At 48.0% G+C, this 17,931-nt stretch overlaps 2 protein-coding genes across 3 annotated transcripts in view; one reads left to right on the top strand and one right to left on the bottom strand.

Moving 5' to 3' along the window:
• The window catches only part of hnf4g (hepatocyte nuclear factor 4, gamma), a 180,907-nt gene that overhangs the window by 101,383 nt on the left and 61,593 nt on the right, over window positions 1-17,931 (top strand). The gene's annotated exons all lie outside the window — the stretch shown is intronic.
• The window catches only part of LOC142904807 (uncharacterized), a 105,081-nt gene that overhangs the window by 50,487 nt on the left and 36,663 nt on the right, over window positions 1-17,931 (bottom strand). For both annotated transcript variants that reach the window (XR_012929456.1, XM_076051128.1), the window contains exons 7-9: window positions 8,086-8,256; window positions 1,203-1,370; window positions 996-1,079 (exon numbers count right to left, since the gene is read on the bottom strand). Coding sequence is in view for 1 of the 2 variants with exons in the window: in XM_076051128.1 (XP_075907243.1) it covers window positions 996-1,079; window positions 1,203-1,370; window positions 8,086-8,256 (423 nt within the window). In the remaining variant the exon portion in view is untranslated. The remainder of the gene's footprint in view (window positions 1-995; window positions 1,080-1,202; window positions 1,371-8,085; window positions 8,257-17,931) is intronic.

Genomic DNA, 17,931 nt, shown 5'->3' with positions numbered 1-17,931 from the left:
GGTGGAGGAGAGGGCGAGAGCTTCATCCTCACCTGCCACCGACTGAAGAAAAAAAAAAAAAAAAACACAAAAACCGGGCTGCTCTCGTAGCCGCCGTTGTTCCCGTCCCCACTGCTCTTCTACAGCGCTTGTGCACTTCTGACCTTTTCCTGTTTAACTGACAGGCTTCCTCCCCGTGTCCTCCGATTTTGCCTTCGGAGCCCCCCGCCTCAACCCTGCGGCGCTGTCACCTGACAAACGGAGGCGGTAAAGAGGCTGGAAAAAACAACAGCCGAAGAGACGTGAAAATGAAACCACTTTGCGCGCAGGTATCAAACGGCGGGACTGTCAGGGTGCGACGGGAGCAGAAAACGCAGGGAAAGTGAGTCAAAGAGAGTCCCAGTTTTTGTTTTTTTGTCTTTTTTTTGGAAAGACGAGCTGGGAAAATGTGGGCTCAGAAAAGACGAATGAGTAACCATTCCTTTCGCAGAGCTCCTACTTTCAAAAGGGTGCGACCCCCACCCCGCCCTCCCAACGATACTCATCGGTTGCTCACAGCAGAAGGACGATTCGGCCACTTCCCTTGAGTGGTCGCTTGCGTGCACGTCTGTAGGACTAAAAATCAGTCATTGGTAGGGGCGGGAAAAGAAATTCAAGGGTGTTTGATTCTCCTGGCTTCCCAGCAAGTGAGGGGAAAAGAAGAAAAGAAAAACAGTTGCGAGCCCTTTTTGTACGACTTCCAAAAAAACGACATGGAGAGCCGTCCGTGAACTATTGGTGACATCACAAGGGGGCTGTGTTCAAGCGCTTGTTTTCTGAAACGTGGGGCATGCAAAAAAAAAAAAGGAACACTGGGCTTTTGGGTGAACTAGGCAGACCTATTGCTGTTAGGGGGTTGTTAGAAAGCATTGTTCAAGTACATTTATACAATATAAGGCCTTTAAAGGGAAAGAAAATCAGCTTTTTAAAAGAAATGACACCATTACAACAATGGAGAACTGCAGAAAATGTCATACCTGTTCCCGAGTCCTCTGATGCTTCTGTTCCGCTGCTTTCATTTCAGCTCTGAGCTGCAGAATGAACTGATCCCTGCTCCGCACCTAAAACACAGGAGACGCGCTTTTAATAAATTGCACGTGTGGGCTTTTTTTTTTTTTTTCCCCGCTTTCCTTCCGTTGAACCTTTTGCTCGAGTCTTTGCTATGAAACGGAGAGGAGACGAACCTCCAGGTGCAAGGTGCGCGTTTTGTCGCGGCGCGCGGCCAAGTCGGCCTCCAGCTTCTCGTTGGTCTGGCTGAGGTTGACACGCTCTCTGGCCCGCTCCTCCATCCTGGCTCTCAGCTCATCCCGCTCCTCACGTAGTTCCTCCAAAGCCTTATCTCTGAGGAGCAACTGGAAAATATCGCAACAGCAACATCAACAACGGCAACCTTCAGAAACTCTTAAAACAGCGACACGCGGCTCTAATGAAATGTTAAAGCGACCACCATGGCGTTTGTTTCCGCTTTTCGCTTTCCAGTTAATATGATTGCGACTAAGTTCTATGATTCAGGAGCATAAAAATATATATCAGTTTAAAAGAATAATGACGCAGCTGGTGTTTATACAAAGTTGTCACCTTAATCTCCCTCTTCTGAATCTGAAAAACAAAGGCCCGTTCCACCCGGTTTAAGGGAGATGGACGGCGCTTCAAAAGAAAAATAAATAAATAAAATAAATAAAACTCCAGAACACGGCGACTCCCTTTGATGCCGTCTGACAAAGTAGCATTACGTTGAGGAAGGAACGTACCTCCTTGAATAATCAAGACGGAACCTCGGGAAGCGGGAGGGGGGGAGCTTCGGGGCCCGCTGTTTACAAAACTTGAGATAAAATATTCCGGGGGTTGTTTTCATACTTGTGTTTAAGATAAAGGTGGCAGTGGGGAGGGTGGTGGCGGGCGGAGCGGCGGCACCCACAGAGAAACGCTTGTTGTGCGAGTGTGCGGCGTGTCTGAAGATTGCGCTTGTGTTTGTCTGTTTCCTTGGTGACCTTCTCTAATTACCCACCTCAGCCGCCTTCCAAATGTGTGTGTGTCTGTGTGTGTGTGTGTGTGTCATGTGGGTGAGAATTCCTGACAAGTTCGTGGGGGAAATGTTTTAGACTTTCTTTATCTCCCGTGTTTGCGCTGCTCACCGCGTCTGCGTCTCGTCAAGATTTTTTTTTTCTCCGCCTCCCTCTGGAGGTCAGTCAGCGAGTCCAGGTGTTTAACATTACGCGATGTCAATACTTCCAGGAGATTTACGATGCATTCCGGGGGGGGTTATTTGCCGGCTTGATTAAGAAAAAGTGTAATAAAGCCAGAGTTAATTTGTGGAATATCCTGAACGGATCAGCATCAAGCCGTGAAAAAAGCAAAAATAATGACAAAGAAAAACAACTTTGTAGAGTCTGAATGAAACGACGAAGGTCCCGTACTGTACCCGAAATGATATATTTATTTTTCTTTCGAGACTCCGGGAGAGCAGCTGTGCACAATCTAGTATCCAAAAAACAAAACTAAACAAAAAAACCTCTACACAGAAAACAGCGTATTTAACCAATTCTTTACAGTCAGCCGCAAAAAGCCTCTGGTTTAGCTTCAAGCTAAGTGGATCCTTCTGCTGGCCTGGACACTTCTATATGGTTTGTAGGGGACGTCTGTTGCCTATGGGATGTGCTACTGCCCTTTGTGACATCACCATGGGCCAATTTTTCAAATCTGTGTGTCTCGCTGACAATTTCTGAAAAGTGGACAGAGAAAAAAAGCGAGTAGGAGACTCACTGACAGGGTACCGGTGCACGACTGCTCCAAAAAATGCCTGTACGGTGAATTTGGTGTTGGCCGATTTCGACTTTGACATATTGCGACTTACAACTTTGTCCGCCGTCCTTGACACCGAACCAGGGAAACGCTCACCCGCCCCCCTACACAGCCCACCGTCCCGCATGATCCAGGGATTGTTTTTGACCGGGGCCGAGGGCTCGTTTGTAACTGTCCGCAGGGATTGATGGAGTTAACTTGGCTCTTTGACCCCTCACCTCTGGCTGTCGGTGGCCAATCTCGCTAAACACACTGAACCTGAGCTACGGCGGGAGGATGTGGGGAGGGAAGAAAGAAAACACAGCGCGCCGCGAGCGCGGTCGCTAAATCACCGGCGGTGGTCCTCTGCTAATCGGTCCGGTTCGGTATTGGCCTGCAGGGAAAACAGTGTGTATATTTTTAAATATGACCATAGCATTTACCAGCGTCGTAACAAGAGCCGTTCCTCTTGCCCTCAGCAAACACTCACTTTCTTCACCATTTCTAAGCCGGAGCCCGATTCATCTTTGAGCGTGCATGTGCGTGCGTGTGTGCGTGTGCGTGCGTGCGTGTGTGTGTGTGTGCATGCGCGCGCAGGCGCGATTGTCTGCGCGTGAAATCCCCGACGTGAGCCCGTGACAGACAGAATGGATTTTGATAAACACAGGAGGATGTCGTGTCAAAACAGACAACTTGTCAAAACGATCCACTAACTAGGTCAATCACAAAGTTTAAGCGGGAAACTTTGGAGTGGAGCTTTGTTTTTTTTTTTTGCGCCGCGCGCTCGCGCGTCTGCCGCCGCGGATGCCTCCGCCGCCCGTGTGATAAGCTTCTGAGCTAAACCTGCGGGAGGGGACCTCCGATATCGAAGGTATTTTTAAATCAATGAGCTCTTAAGTGTATCTCAGTCTTCGACGCGCCCGCCGCGTTCACGCTCGCTGCAACGCTCGGCGCTGATAGAATCCCCACTGACAGGCAATGACAAGATAAAGCGGGAGGTGTGGGGGTGGGTGGGAGGGGGAAGAGGACGACAGGAGGGGGAGAAATAATATTTGAACAGTCGGGGGTTGGGGGTGGGGGTGGGAGGAGATGGGGGGGGGTGGGGGGGGTTGTGGCATCGCAAAAAGTAGAGGAGAGCAATAAGCGAGATCAAGACAGCAGGCGTGTGAGGGAGGGGGGGGGATCAGAGAGCGACTCCGATGGATGCAAGGCATTGTGGGAAGGAGCAGCGTTCGAACCCGAAGGGCTCCGACCAGCTTCCTGTCAGCTGACGCTCACCTTTAGAAACACCGTTTACCTTGGGTTCAAGAAAAAATTGTCAAAAGAGCGTTTCCGGCGTTACAATATAATATAAATAAATAATAATCTGGCGGGACGAGATTTTAGGAGAATTATGGCTTCACTTCACACCATTCAATGGAAACACCTGCAAATCGCAATTGTGCTTTTTCGAAATTTTAGAAATATCGCGTTCATTTTGCGAAAAAACTGCAGTGGAAACGCAGCTATGTACAATAAGCAAGAATATAAACAACAGGTATTACAACTGGACAGCTTTTTTTTTCTTTTTGTTTTTGACCTAACAGAGGTCTCAACACAGAGATCATCTGCAGAAACACACAAAATTCCAAGGTAGTTATGGTGAAATAGTGTGTTGATAAAAACTGAAGACCTAAAAATAAAGGTCTGAGCTTTGGGGGCCAAAGCACGTTAAAAATCAAACTTTGAATTGAAAACAAGCCTCACTTTTCACCACGACCGTCTGATTCTCCGCCCGGCCTCTCCTCTCTTTATCTCCCCCAGCGCTAAGGCGATCCATCTGTTTCACCCGGGAAGCATGAGAACATGGAAGCGGCCCCTGCGAGAAACGCGCCCGCTTTGACTTTTTAGAAAGCGAAAGAGTTTTGGAGGAGTGGATCGTCTCGGAGACAAAGCCCCTTGTCATGTTAATGGCTTTGCGACTTTCAAGTGGCTGGACGGAGGGAGTGGGAGGGGGGCCGTGGGGGTGGGAGTCTGAGGTCGTAAAAAAAACAAAAAAAACAAAACAAAAAAAAACACGCTTCAACCACATGTTCAAACCGCAGTCAACATCTGGCTGTTTGTGTGACAGTGATGAGTGCAAGCTGGTGGGATAGAGAGACGTTTGAGTTATGGGGATAAATAAATAACAGGAATAAAAGTGACTTGTCTGCGGCTCACACACACACACACACACACACACACACACACACACACACACACACACACACACGTATATATATATATATATATATTTTTTTTTAAATAAAAAAAAAATCACTAAATTTAGTTGTGAATTTATTGTTAGGATTAAAGGTCTAATTTGGATATTTTAGTAAGAAATGTAGTATTTGGATTATTATTATTATTATTATTATTATTATTACTATTATAATAATTATTGTTATTATTATCATAGGAATTTTATTTTGTCAATGACTTTTTAATATTAATATTTAGCAAACAAAAGGCCTTTCCTTTAAATTTCGCAATGTCCGACCATGAAATAAAATCCTTACGATTCTAATTTGATCCTACGTTGTCAATGGCCCATTTCATTGGTATGCGAACTACATTCACATCTCGCAGTGGTGCTGGCCACGGCTATCTGTGGGCCTCTATTGTGTCTATTGATTCTTCTGGCGGAGAAATGAAAGCAGTCAAAGTCAAAGATAAGTTTTGCCGCGAGGACAATAAATCCTACGTAACGTTACGGTACGCAGAACCATGTCATTCTTTGGCAGGTTCTGCGTCTTTAACGATCCCTCGCCCTCCTTCGTCCTCCTTTCCAGAAATAACGCCCGCGTAGCGTTGCCCACTCCGTGCAGGAACGGCGAGCCGCTTTTTCTTTTCTTGGGAGCAGCAAAGCCCGAGTAAGCGGCGGCGGGGAGGAGAAAGTGAGAGGCAGCCGCGTGAGTCAGCCGGGGCCGTTCTCAGATGAAGGAGAGAGTGTTGACAGTGTTTGTTCAGCTGTGCTAATGTTTGGACGTTTCGAGCTGCGGAGGAACACGCTTAACAAAAAAAAAGTTAAACTCCCGCTCAAGTAGGAGAAGGCGCACTTACACCTACACACACCTACGACCCACAACGTCCAAACACTGGCCAACTGAAGTGTGTGTGAGCGAATGCTGCATGCGTGTCTGTGTGTGTGTGTGTGTGTGTGTGTGTGTGTGTGTGTGTGTGTGTGTATCTGCGAGGGAGCTAGCTTGTAACAGATCAGAGAAAGACCAGATTCGGAGCTTAAAGCAGGTCCAGATGTGGAGCAGAAACCAGATCCTGACACACGGCGTAATGATCCATCTGCTGAATGAACCGACCCGAACATGAAAGACGAAAATTCACACACACGTCCCAAACCCAAAAAAGAAAGAAAAAGAAAAAAAAACACATCTATGTATTGGGCAAAGTTTTATCAAAGCCAGTTTTCCGAGGGCCGCAATTACGAATAAGAATTTCTCTCCGGCACTGTCAGTCACCTTTGACGCGAATGCTGTTTTTCTATGGGTATAAATAAAGGACACCATGACGACCGCAAACCATATAGAAAATGTTCTCCAGGGGCTCGGAGCAGAGTGCTCCTATCACATGTCTCAGCCAAGGAAAGTGCACTTGAAGGCCTCGAAAGAAACAAAGACAGTAGTCTGCAAAAACAGACATGCATGTAAAAAAAACAAAAAAAAACAAAAAAACACAGACATGTACACCCTTTATCTATCAGAGGTGCCTGGATCACTCGTATCCGTCGGAAAACTTGTACATCCATCTTCGGCGAAGAACCCGGCAACAAAGTGAAGCCTTGTGCACTTACTGACCTGTTCAGCTCGTGGTAAATATATAAGAAATATATCTGGCCCAAATTTAAGGATTTAAGGAAGAGTTCATCCAACCAATTAATTTAAGTACTGTATTGAAAGTCACTCCCCTTTCCAAATGCTTTGAATATTATACATACACAAATATATATACATGAAGAATTCCATTTATTGAGCGAGGCTATCATTTTTTCTCATAATCAGCAGGTTGATCGTGAGTCCTTGGCAGGCCTGAAGTTGCCCGGCGGCAGCTCGTTGCCCTTTACGCATCTTTTGCCGTTTGCCTTTAGAAATAGATAGATAGATAGAAATACTTCCTGCAAGAGTCTGCAGCGGGGGTGAAAACTGCAAATGTGTTGAGATCCTGATGCAACAGTTACGCCTGGCGACAACTAAATCCACGCTCTCTCCACCGGAATTAACCACGAGGAGCCAAAAAAAAAAAAAGAAAAGGAAAGAAAAAAAAAAAAAAAAAAAAAACGAGCTTTGAAAACTGTTTTAATTAAAAATCCGCCTTACCGCAAAAACTCATTTGCTGTCAACATGAGCCGCGGCGCCGCGCTGCATTTCAAACGCATAAAACTGGGAGACGGTTTGAACAATAGCCTTGGTGTTAGCCAACAACAATCCTGACCTTAACCCAAACTGTAATAATAATTCTGAAATAATTACCGCCACAAGAGGAGCGTGCCAACGGAAAGCCCAGAGCCTCGTCATTGCAACCGCTTTGGCTTTTTAATCATTTTTTTCAAGCGCTCGAAAGTTCACCGACTGAAAGAAAAGACACGTTTCCATCCTTGCAGACCCTCGCGTCCTGTCACCTGACAGGAAGTGGTGGCGGCGAAGAAGCCGCTAGGCGACGTTGGGAACGCGTGATTTCGGACTTTGGACTCGGAGACCGGGAATTCCTTGGCTCCAGCGGAATGATCCTGATTTTTTCCGTTTTAGTCTGTCTTCTTTAAAAATGCATGTTTTTAATAAGGCTCTAAATATCAGAGCGTCCCATTATCCATTATCTAAAACCTTATTATGAGCCCCATTGTAGGAATAGACAATGCCTGTCATAGTGAATATTACATTTGAAAATTGAATATTTAAATTAATCCCTTACCTGTTCGACCCTTTCTTATCAGTCCCATTGTGGGGTGGCGGGAAGAAAAAGATAATATGGGACATTAAAGTGAATATTACATTTCATCTCCGCCCATAAAGTAAACGGGCATTTTTACACCACCTCCTTTTTTTTTTTTTTCACCCGACATTGTCCGTTTTGAGTTGAAAACTTCTGTGTGTTAACGTCAATAATTAAACACTCGCCCTTGTCCCTGTGCTGCAGTGTCACAACAGCGTGAAAATGTCGGACGAGGGAGGGAAAAAAAGGGGGAAAAAAAGGAAAGGGCAGAGCAGAGGGAAGACCTTGAGGAGGGTATAGAAGGGGAGGGAGTTGGCCAATCACCTTCTTTTCAGCGGCGCCACGCGCACGATCCGCCTCCCTGCGCAGGCGTTCCGTTTCCTCCTCCTGGATCTGCCGCCTCCGCCGCCGCCTCCGCCGCTCCGAGCTCAGCTCGGTCCGGGCCCGATCCAGGGATCCGCGGGCGTCGCTCAGCGCGAGCCTGCTCGCTTGCAGCTGAGAGTGAAATAAGAACAGAAGGAGAGGGAGCGAGAGAGAGAGATGAGGGGAAGGCGGCAGAACAGCGACGGGAGTCAAGCAGGAGAATCTTCAGAGCGAGGGACCGGCGAGGAGAACCAAGTGGATGTGAACGGGGGAGCGGGAAGATTAGAGGTGTTTGGAACGTCAGGACTCTGTTTTGTCTCCATAGCAGTAAGAGGGACGCGTCATAAACTCTTTGTGGCCGGGCCCGAGGAACCCCGCAGCTCCCGCTTTGACTGGAGACCAATAAAACAACTCGGCTGCACATAAAGACACTCGGTAACATGAAGTGCAGACTTGTTCCCTGAGCCTCGGCCTGAGCCGCTCAAATCCTCCCATTTAAACAGAGATACAGCGTCCGTTTGGGTGCAGGGAGGGGGGGGGGGGGGGGGGCTGTACTGGCTGACTATGTGGCAAGTGTGCATGATTTCTGATCCTTTGCCAAAAACTGCACAGGTACGCAGAGGAAAAGGCACCTGGACGGCCTCAATTTCCTTTCTTAAATCCAGCACATCCATCACGAGAAACTACAACCAGTGTTTTTTTTCTGTCCTCAGTCTCAATTAGAACTTGCGCATCAGCTTCCTTTCACGGATAAAGAAGGGATTTGTAAGAGGTAGAAGCAAACATGTTCTCTGGCCTTTTTCAAATTTAAAACCAGCAGGAATCGACCTGGTTCGTTGGATGTGAAATTATTTGCGCAATTGTCTTTCAAGTTTTGCAGTCCGTTTTAAACACTTTCTACTGTGACTACTTACCCAGATAGATGTGGGATGTAAAACAAAGAACTAGGAAAATATTCCATGTAATGTAAACTTGCGTCCTTCGGAAGACCAGACACAAGGTTGCAATAAAAGGAACATTTAAATATTTGAAATGTCACAAATGTGCTTTGGCTCCGGGAGGAGCAAGAAAAAACACATCACGGAAGGGTTATCTCCTTTCATTCAGTGCATGAGCTGCCACCATATATTTTTAATTACTGAACAATCTGCATATTATTTTCCCATTAATTGATAAACATCCAAAGCCCACAGACTCTTTATATTCTTTATTTATCATAATGGAAGAAAAAGTAATAAACCCCTAAATCCGTGAAACACGGCGGGCAAAAAGACCAACTGACATTTGACACGTTTGCTTGGAAACTGGCGGCGGATTAATCGAGTTATCTGCGGCAGTCGATCACAAAGTGTCGGACTGATTGGGGTTAGCGCGCGCTCCCCACATTCTGCATTAACGACCTTTAGGTCCACAAATGAAAAAAGGGTAGGAAGAAAAGTGCTACCATGACGCTAAATTGCAAAAAAAAAAAAAAAAGACATATACATGTCTATGTGGAAGGACCTTCAGTGCAGAAGAAATTATTTAAATGGTTGCATTTGAAATATATGAAAAGGAATTTTCACCTGTGAAAATAAGAGCGTGCACAAGTGTTTCAGGTGTTCAGGTGTCAAATCGGACCTCTCAGGTGATTTTGTTTCATGTCGAATCGTCTACCACCTGCTCAGTTCACGTCGGAAATTTTTGAGAAAGAGGTTAATTTCAGACTGAAACGTGTCATTGCTGCGACATAAAGAAACACACAGTGGGAAGCCGAGGGGGAGAAATTATAGGGAGAGGAGGGAAAGGACAATGAGCAAAAACTGAGTGGCCACTCCATTCATCATGCATACGACTCCTTTAATATTCCCATAGTTCTATTTGGGGTTGGGGTAGGGAGGGTGGGGGTGGTGAGAGTGGACAAGGCAGAAGGGGGCAGTGGGGGAAGGGGGTAAGAAAGAGAGAAAGAATAAAAAATGAAACAAAGACAGCTATGAAGGGGGGAAAAAACTACAGTGGAACAAAATAAAGTTTAGCCCCTATTTGACTGAGAGAAATTCAAATGATTGTGTATATTTTTATTATAGAAGCAGCCGAACCTCTGAGGGGCTAAGATGGTGGCGATGAGTTATTAAATATGGGGTGAGGGAGGGAAGGCAGAGGACGAGAGGGAGGGGGGGGAGGGGGAAGGACGGATGATTAACTGTGAAGGAAGTAAAAGATGAGGAGAATTCCCCAACGTACCTGACTGCATTTGATTTACAGAGGGCTGCCCAGTGCTGTTCCTTATTTAAAGAGAAGAAGAAGAAGAAGAAGAAGAAGAAGAAGAAGAAGAAGAAGACTCCACCCCTCCTGTCCCTGTACGCTCTGAAGGTGACTGTGTGTGTGTGCATGTGTGCGTGCATGCATGTGGTCTCGCACAACAAAGGGAGGCAGTGAGAGAAGCAGGAGTTTATAACTTTATGTTGCAATCAAGGCTTCCTTTGAGCTTTGTATTGTGTGTGTGTGTGTGTGTGTGTGTGTGTGTGCGAACATGGTTCTGTGTGGCTGGCAAAACCAAACACATCCTGGTTCTGGTACCTCCTCTTTCTTTCCTAGTGGCCACTCGAGGTACTGCAGCAAATTAAAAAAAAATCCAAACATTATTTCTTTCAAATGATATTGTTTCTTAAAACTTGTATGAGTCTCACATTGCAAAAGGCACAGCCACAACCTCACAACACATTGTTGCTGTCCTTTTTAGTCTTCTGGCAATTAAAACGTGACGTTAATGAATTTGTTGCGCTGCGTGCCAAACATGTGGCTCGGTCTTTAATCAACCGCAGGACGGAGCCGCGAAGCCGTCGACTCTCCAATGTGATTCACGAGCATTTAAGCCCCGAAACAAAGTGGCTGTCTGTTGGTGTACAATACTTTGCTTATTGTTGGGGTGGGGGGTGGGGGTAGTTGAGAGGCTGCTGATTTCAAAGGAAGCAGACAGTGACTGAACTCCTCACCCCGTGCATGAATGTGTGTTGTGTGTTGTGTGTTGGGACGCGCTCTGACTCAGATCCCTCTTGCCAAATCAAAGCTTCTATTCATTAGCGCTGTGGTAAGAGAGGCCTGCGTTAGATTAGGAAGGAGGCTCGGTAGACAGTCAACACACACATACACACACAAAGACAAAAAAAAGCACTCTCGCGTACACACACACACACACATGCGTGCATGCACATTGATACAGGCACGCCCGCTCATTAAAACAGAGTGCTTAAATTGCGCGGAACTAAAGGAGAGACACAGGTAAACACAACCGCACATTAAATATAGACACTCATACCGTCCTGCTCCTCTTCCTGTCACTCTCAAAGTTTTTTTGTTTTTTTTTTTACCTCTGATGAATATCTTTTCATTCTCCGGTGAGCACCAGGAAAACCATCCGGCCTGTCGTAGTGAGCAAACGGTGTCTTTCTTTCTCTTCTTTTTTTGAACGCAGCCTCCTCCTTTCCTGGAACACGGCCTGTAAATGGTGCCAATTACGAAAGGGACGAGAAGGCCCAAAAACCACAGCGCTAAATTAAAATCACCCCTTTACCCGGCGACTCCGCCAATTTTAGTGTGACTATGGGGAAATAAAGTAAGTTTTACAAAACTGAGACAATTATTCTGGGTTGCTCCAGGCAAAGTGGAGAGCATTACATTACTTAAGCGGGGGAAAAGTAGAATTTCTGCTGAGACAAAGGCACATTTTCCGGCCATTTTTCTGGCCATTAATGTTTCAGCAATAATATCTCCTTAAATTTAACTACCTGTTAAAATGACAAACTCACTTCTTTTGTCCTTTTGGTGTATATTGCTTTATTCACATAGCAGGCTGGGCTTTTAATAACTTCTTCCACTGCGACTCGGACATGTGACGGCGAGGTAATAGAAGGTTGTCCAAGACTGGGCACTGTTAGCGAATCAGATTCAAATACTTTTGCTAATGCAGCAGTAAAGTGTGTTGCTAAATGTAGAATAGGAAACACAGTTTCTCTTTTGCCACTGGCCCGCAACAGTAAGGTGCCAGTGTCCCTGGTGATGTCACAAACTTAAAAAAAAAAAACAAAACAAAACAAGGTATTCATATTTTTCTTTTTCCTTTTGTGTGATTTTGACATCACATGGGACCTCCCAATAATTTGAGCGGCCGCTTCCGCCACAATCCATTTTGTCGAGACTTTATCGCGATGACTTCCACAGCGATACGTTCTCACCTACCATATCTGCCGCCGCTTGTTGGAGATGATTAATGATCTGCGTGCGGTTCGTACAAAGTCTTTAATTGTAGTGGCGCGGGTGGGTGTGTGTGTGTGTGTGTGTGTGTGTGTGTGAGGACCTTTGTCGCTCGCATTTGCATGTCATAACGGTGAGATCCGCACTCTGGATTTGACCGCCCCGGGGGCCCAGGTCCAGATCCTCATCTGTGCACTTGGGCGAGGGCACGGACGGGATGTTGACCTTTGACCCGGCCCACTCAGAGCCAGGAAACTGGGAGAACATGCAAACCCACCAGTGTTTACTGAACGTACAGTATATGGTGGTTTCCCCTCCCCCCCCGTGATATTTAATTTGAGCTCCCTCCCTCGTTCCTCTGCTTTATCCCCTCCACCCGGTCACCCTGTGTTTCTCCGACCGGCGAGGCGGCGACGGGGGAGGAGGAACGGGGAAGAGCGGCGGCTCGCGCAAATCCCTGATTGACCAGAGCCCCGTCTTCCATCGAGGATTATGAATAGAAATGGAACATTTGAGGACAAGGCGCAGGAGGAGGAAGAGGATGGGTGTGGAGCGGTGGGGGTGGCAGAGAGATGAAGAAGAGATGGAAAGGAGGGTGGGATGGGGCGAGGGGGGGGCAGATTGGGAGCGAATTGTGGAGTTGTGGGCGCCTAGCGAAAGAGAGAGAGAGAGAGAGAGAGAGAGAGAAGGCGGCTAATATAATTGAATTAAAAAAGATGGAGCGAGTCATTTCTAAGCAGGTGGGAGTGAGCGCACGGCGAGGAGAGAGCAGGCCGAGATATTAACTTCTAATAAAAGAGAGATTAGAAAGTGGCTACGGGGGGAAGAGGGGGGGGGGGTCTTCGTCTCCGCCGGCCGGCCGCCGCGTAACCTTTTCCGTGGCAATATGCGGCGATATTGCCGCCGTCGTCTTTGTGTCTTTTTGCGTCTTCGGCGCCGGCGATGCATCATCACCCGCCGCCACTCCGGGATCCAACAGGCGGCAGCCATCAGATAATGAAGACGCAGCTCTTCGCCAAAGCCCCGCCGCCGTACAGGCAATTAATTAGCTAATTGATCTAACGAGCTCGTTAAAGCCCTGCCTTGTTTTTTTTGTTTTTTTTCCTGTTGGCAGCCGGCGTGAATACATTATCGAGGCTAATTGAATTAAACAGGTGCAGATTTCACAGCTGCCTTTCTGAAAGGCGGCGGGGGGGTTGGCGGGGGAGGAGGCGCACACACACACACACACACACACACACACACACACACACACACATGCAAATCCAACAGGTGCCACACACACGTGCGCTCCGTTTGACTCTGATGTCTCTCTCAGCGAAACCTTGGCACTCGATCAAAAAGCTTAATGATATGCAGATCAAGTGGCGCAAGCGAGCACTCGTGTGTGTGTGTGTGTGTTTCCGTCAGCAGGCTGTGCCTCGGCGGGCTGGTGCGCCTTTGCCTTGAATCAAAAGAGAAGCTCAATGAGCTCTAACTGAAGGGAACAAAATAAGTGGGTGTAAGGCTGATTAAAGCGCCCTGGTGCTGTAGGTAAATTTTGCCCTTGTAGTCTAAACCCGGCTGGCCGTTAGCCAGCTGCTTTACCGTGCAGCACACATTTTAAATGGGCTCCAAACGACCCCCCCCGCGAATGGCTTTGTTTGTCCCACAACGTTATGTATAAAATCTAACATGTGACGCTTCTCTTGACCCAATCCGGCTCTTTTTGGTCATTTGCTTAATTAATCCGCGACTCCGCATCCTTTCATCGGGCCAAAGCACTGAAGTCTCCCTGCTTTCAAGAGGCATCGCGTCTGCCTCGGCCTGCAACGCGGCTGATTAATCTATCATCAAAACTAATGACGTAGATGCAACGCGTTGGCTTCCCATCGCTGCTCAGGCAGGCTGCAGCAGCCTGGATGGCTTTTTCTAATGATGCACAGCGACGGTGAAAATACAGCAACAGCAGCAGGAGCAGCATTACCATAGTCAGACAAAACAAAACAAGACAAGACAGGTCGAATGTAATGAAATACCAACTTGAACATCAGCCCATTTTTTATACTTGTTTTATCCACTTTTTAGGCAGTGTGTGTGTGCCAGAAACAAGAAAGTCTGGGTTGTACCCATTTGTGATGTCACTAAGGGCACTGACACCTCTCGCTCCCTCAGCAAAAACCGCCCAGCTGCCACCTTCTAAGGCGCAAGGCAGTAAACAGAGGGCTAAATAAGCTGCTTTCAGCAGCTAATTTTAAATTAATTAGTAATATTAGAAATTAGTTAATTAGTAATTAACTAATAATTAGATTTTTTTTTAGGTAATTAATCATGTGAAAGAAAAGCAAAGATCTGACAGTCTATATAATGTTGAACCTGGCTGTCAATTCAACACACTGCACACACTTCACTCACAAACAACACAAACAACTTCCTCTTTTCCCCTACAGTTGCCGCCACAGCCAATCATCTGCCTCCACCTAAGCATATCCTCTGCATTCCCTCCTCACACACACACACACACACTAACTAACTCGACACCCTCAACCGTAAATCTCCTCTCGGCTGTCCCAACCTCAGCCTCCCTCTACCGATATACTCACTTCCACCCGCTATGTAAATACAGTATATGTGTATAAACAATAAAAAAAAAGAACATGGCTACTGTAAATCTGATGTTGTGGCCTCGGTGTTTCTCTGCGGCAGCGGCCCGACGCGTCGTGATGCGGCTCGTCTGGCCCCTGCGACGGCCGCTCAATCACCCGCCCGCTGACGCGCTGATGTCGGTGGTCGGCCGAGCCGGCGTGGAGATGATGCCGCTGATTAATATCCACCTCCGTCTCCGCCCTCCCCTCCCTCCCCCGCGCCCGCTTCCCCATCTATAGGTCGGCGTTACCCCCACCCCCGCAAGCCCCTTCAGCAACGACTGAATATTAAATCGCCCCCCCCCCTCCCCCTCTCACAGCCCCTTTTTAATTTCCAGATAACCACAGTTCATTTTTCTCCCGAGTTGACACACGGCGGCGACGTCGAGTCGCAGCCCGTGGCGCGGCTGAGTTATTGTCGCTGTTATCTTTTTTCCATTTACTACCTGTGTGTCCGGCGCTACATTTATGCATGGCTAAATCATTACGAGTGCGCGCGATGCAAATATCGAATGAAAAAAAAGAAAAAAAAGAAAAAAAAGAAAAAAACGTCGCAATTTGCAGCCCCTGACTTCCTATCTTGACAGCCGGACATGCCAACGCCCCAAAGGCGCCCTGAACTGCGTCGTTAATACCCCCCCCCCCCCCCACCTCCACCTCCACATCACCATCCGCGTTGCTTTAGCATATTGTTTCCAGTGACGGGGTCTGTGCGTGTTTTTGTTGACGGAGAATACGAACTCAGCCGTTAACATTAGGATGCTAAAACCTTCTTCTCACATGCTAAAAAAATAAAAATAAAATAAAATTCCTCGCACCAGCTTCTGTTCTGCCGCCGTTTACCCGAGTCTTTACCGAGCCGCGCTGTTTTTTTTTTTTTTTCCTTCTCTTACAACCCGCTTTTATTCAAAACAGCCAGAAACCATCAGGCGCACCTTATCTGTTTGAGCGCGTTGCGTGTTTGTTGTCGGCGTTATTAAATATTTATCAACTGCTTCGTTTGCGCCGCCGCCGCCAAACTGCAACTTGGCGTCGACTCGCAGCCAGATGCGTGGCAGGCAGCTGTTCTGCCGGGTTATTTTTTTTTTCAAACTTTCCTCCCCACCCCCACCATTTTTTTTTTTTTCCCTTTCTTAAAGCGTTGTTTTGCCTCCCCATCTTCATATTGCTCCGCATCACCTTGCAAACCGCATCGCCTGGAACATCGCCTAGGAAACCGGGGGGAAGTGGGAAGTGATTTGGAAAAATGAGGGCAATAAAAACACACGTGCGCGCGCACACACACACACACACGAGGATGAATGGAGAGATGTGATATAAGGTAATATGCTAACCCAATCAGCAGGGCTGCTGTTTGCCGACAGTATAATCAACATATCGGCCTAATGTCATTACGGCTATATGAGAAATAATATTGCGTGAAATGATATTGTGTGCGAGCGCGTGCGTGCGGGAGGCCGGGGCACGCGTGAGCGAGCTCATGTGTCCACGCGTATGGTGGCGCCCGCCGCACAGATGGGACCTCACGCAAACTTGACACACACACACACACACACACACACACACACACACACACACACACACACACACACACACACACACACACACACACACACACACACACACACACAGAGCAATAAAATACCACATAAGCAGGAACAACACAGGAAGCGTCCCCGGATTAGAATCTTCAGCTCGGTCTCTCCGTCGGGACGGCAAAACATGAGTGGACTCCACTCGCACGGGACAATTAACCGACCTGACGAGGCGCGTTTGCCGTCATCTCATCCTCCCCCCCCCCGCCATCTCACGATCCAATTGGCTCTAAGAAGTACAGCTGCGCGAGAAGAGGGGTCGATAGTTTGTCCTCGATTTTCACGCCTGCGTATTTACACAGGGAGAGCGGGTCGGCCCCGCCCGCCGGCCGCCGCCAGGATATCAGTTAGTCGTGCGGCTTCCGCATCCCGAACGCACGGGGCCCCCGCTGATGGCCTCTCTATTGACGGACAGCGGCGCCGAGCCATCACTCACGTTACGGAGCTTTAATTGGAGACGGCATAAAACGATAAACCAAGAAACATGCATGGCTGAGCAGCCCAATGTAAACCATTAATCACGGCGCGGCCAAAGACAAGCGGCCGCATGCATGTGCTCGCACACACACACACACACACACACACACACACACACACACACACACACACACACACACACACACACACACACACACAGGGGAGAGGGGTGCACGCACACGCACACACGTGCATGTACATGAACAGCAGAGACAAGTGTCCCAGTCACATATTCTCATGATATATGACCCATTTAACTTTGATTTCTGAGAGAAATGAGCTCGCCGGCGATGTGGGGTTACCGCGCACGCACACACACACACACACACACACACACACACACACACACACACACACACACACACACACACACACACACACACGCGCGCGCGCGCTCGCTCGGCGCATTGTTAGCGTGCGCGCAGCAGCGGACACAGAGGTTGCTTTTGGTTTATATGTAAATAACGGGGGCCTTTATTCTAAAGGCGCCCGTTCATGCGTTCAGTCCGGCGTCTCTTATTCTTGTGAGCCGGGTTCTAACGGGGGTGGGGGTGGGGGTGGGGGAGCGATGAGAGATGTGATGTAAGCGGTCGGAAGTGGCGTAATTCATCAAGCGGCCGCGTACTGACACGTGTCGCCGACGGCCGCGCACGCGCGCGCACCTGCTTGTTAGAGACGCGCGAGACCTGGCGAGGCGAGAATCAATCAAAGGAGCGCCGGCCGGAAACGAGGGAGGGGGGTGGGGGGTGGGGGGGGGGGAGTGAGAGTCGGCACGAAGGCGAAGCCATTAAAAAGAGAGAAAACCGAGTCTAATGCGCCTCCCACCCACGCACGCCTCCCCTCCCCCCACCACCGTGCAAACACTCTGAGAAAGAGCG

Source organism: Nelusetta ayraudi, unplaced genomic scaffold (assembly GCF_046127955.1).
Source record: "Nelusetta ayraudi isolate G7.1 ecotype Tasmania unplaced genomic scaffold, CSIRO-AGI_Nayr_v1 ptg000132l, whole genome shotgun sequence".
Classification (NCBI taxonomy): Eukaryota; Metazoa; Chordata; class Actinopteri; order Tetraodontiformes; family Monacanthidae; genus Nelusetta; species Nelusetta ayraudi.
Note: the sequence above shows the minus strand (reverse complement) of the source record. Positions and strands in the feature narration are given on the sequence as shown.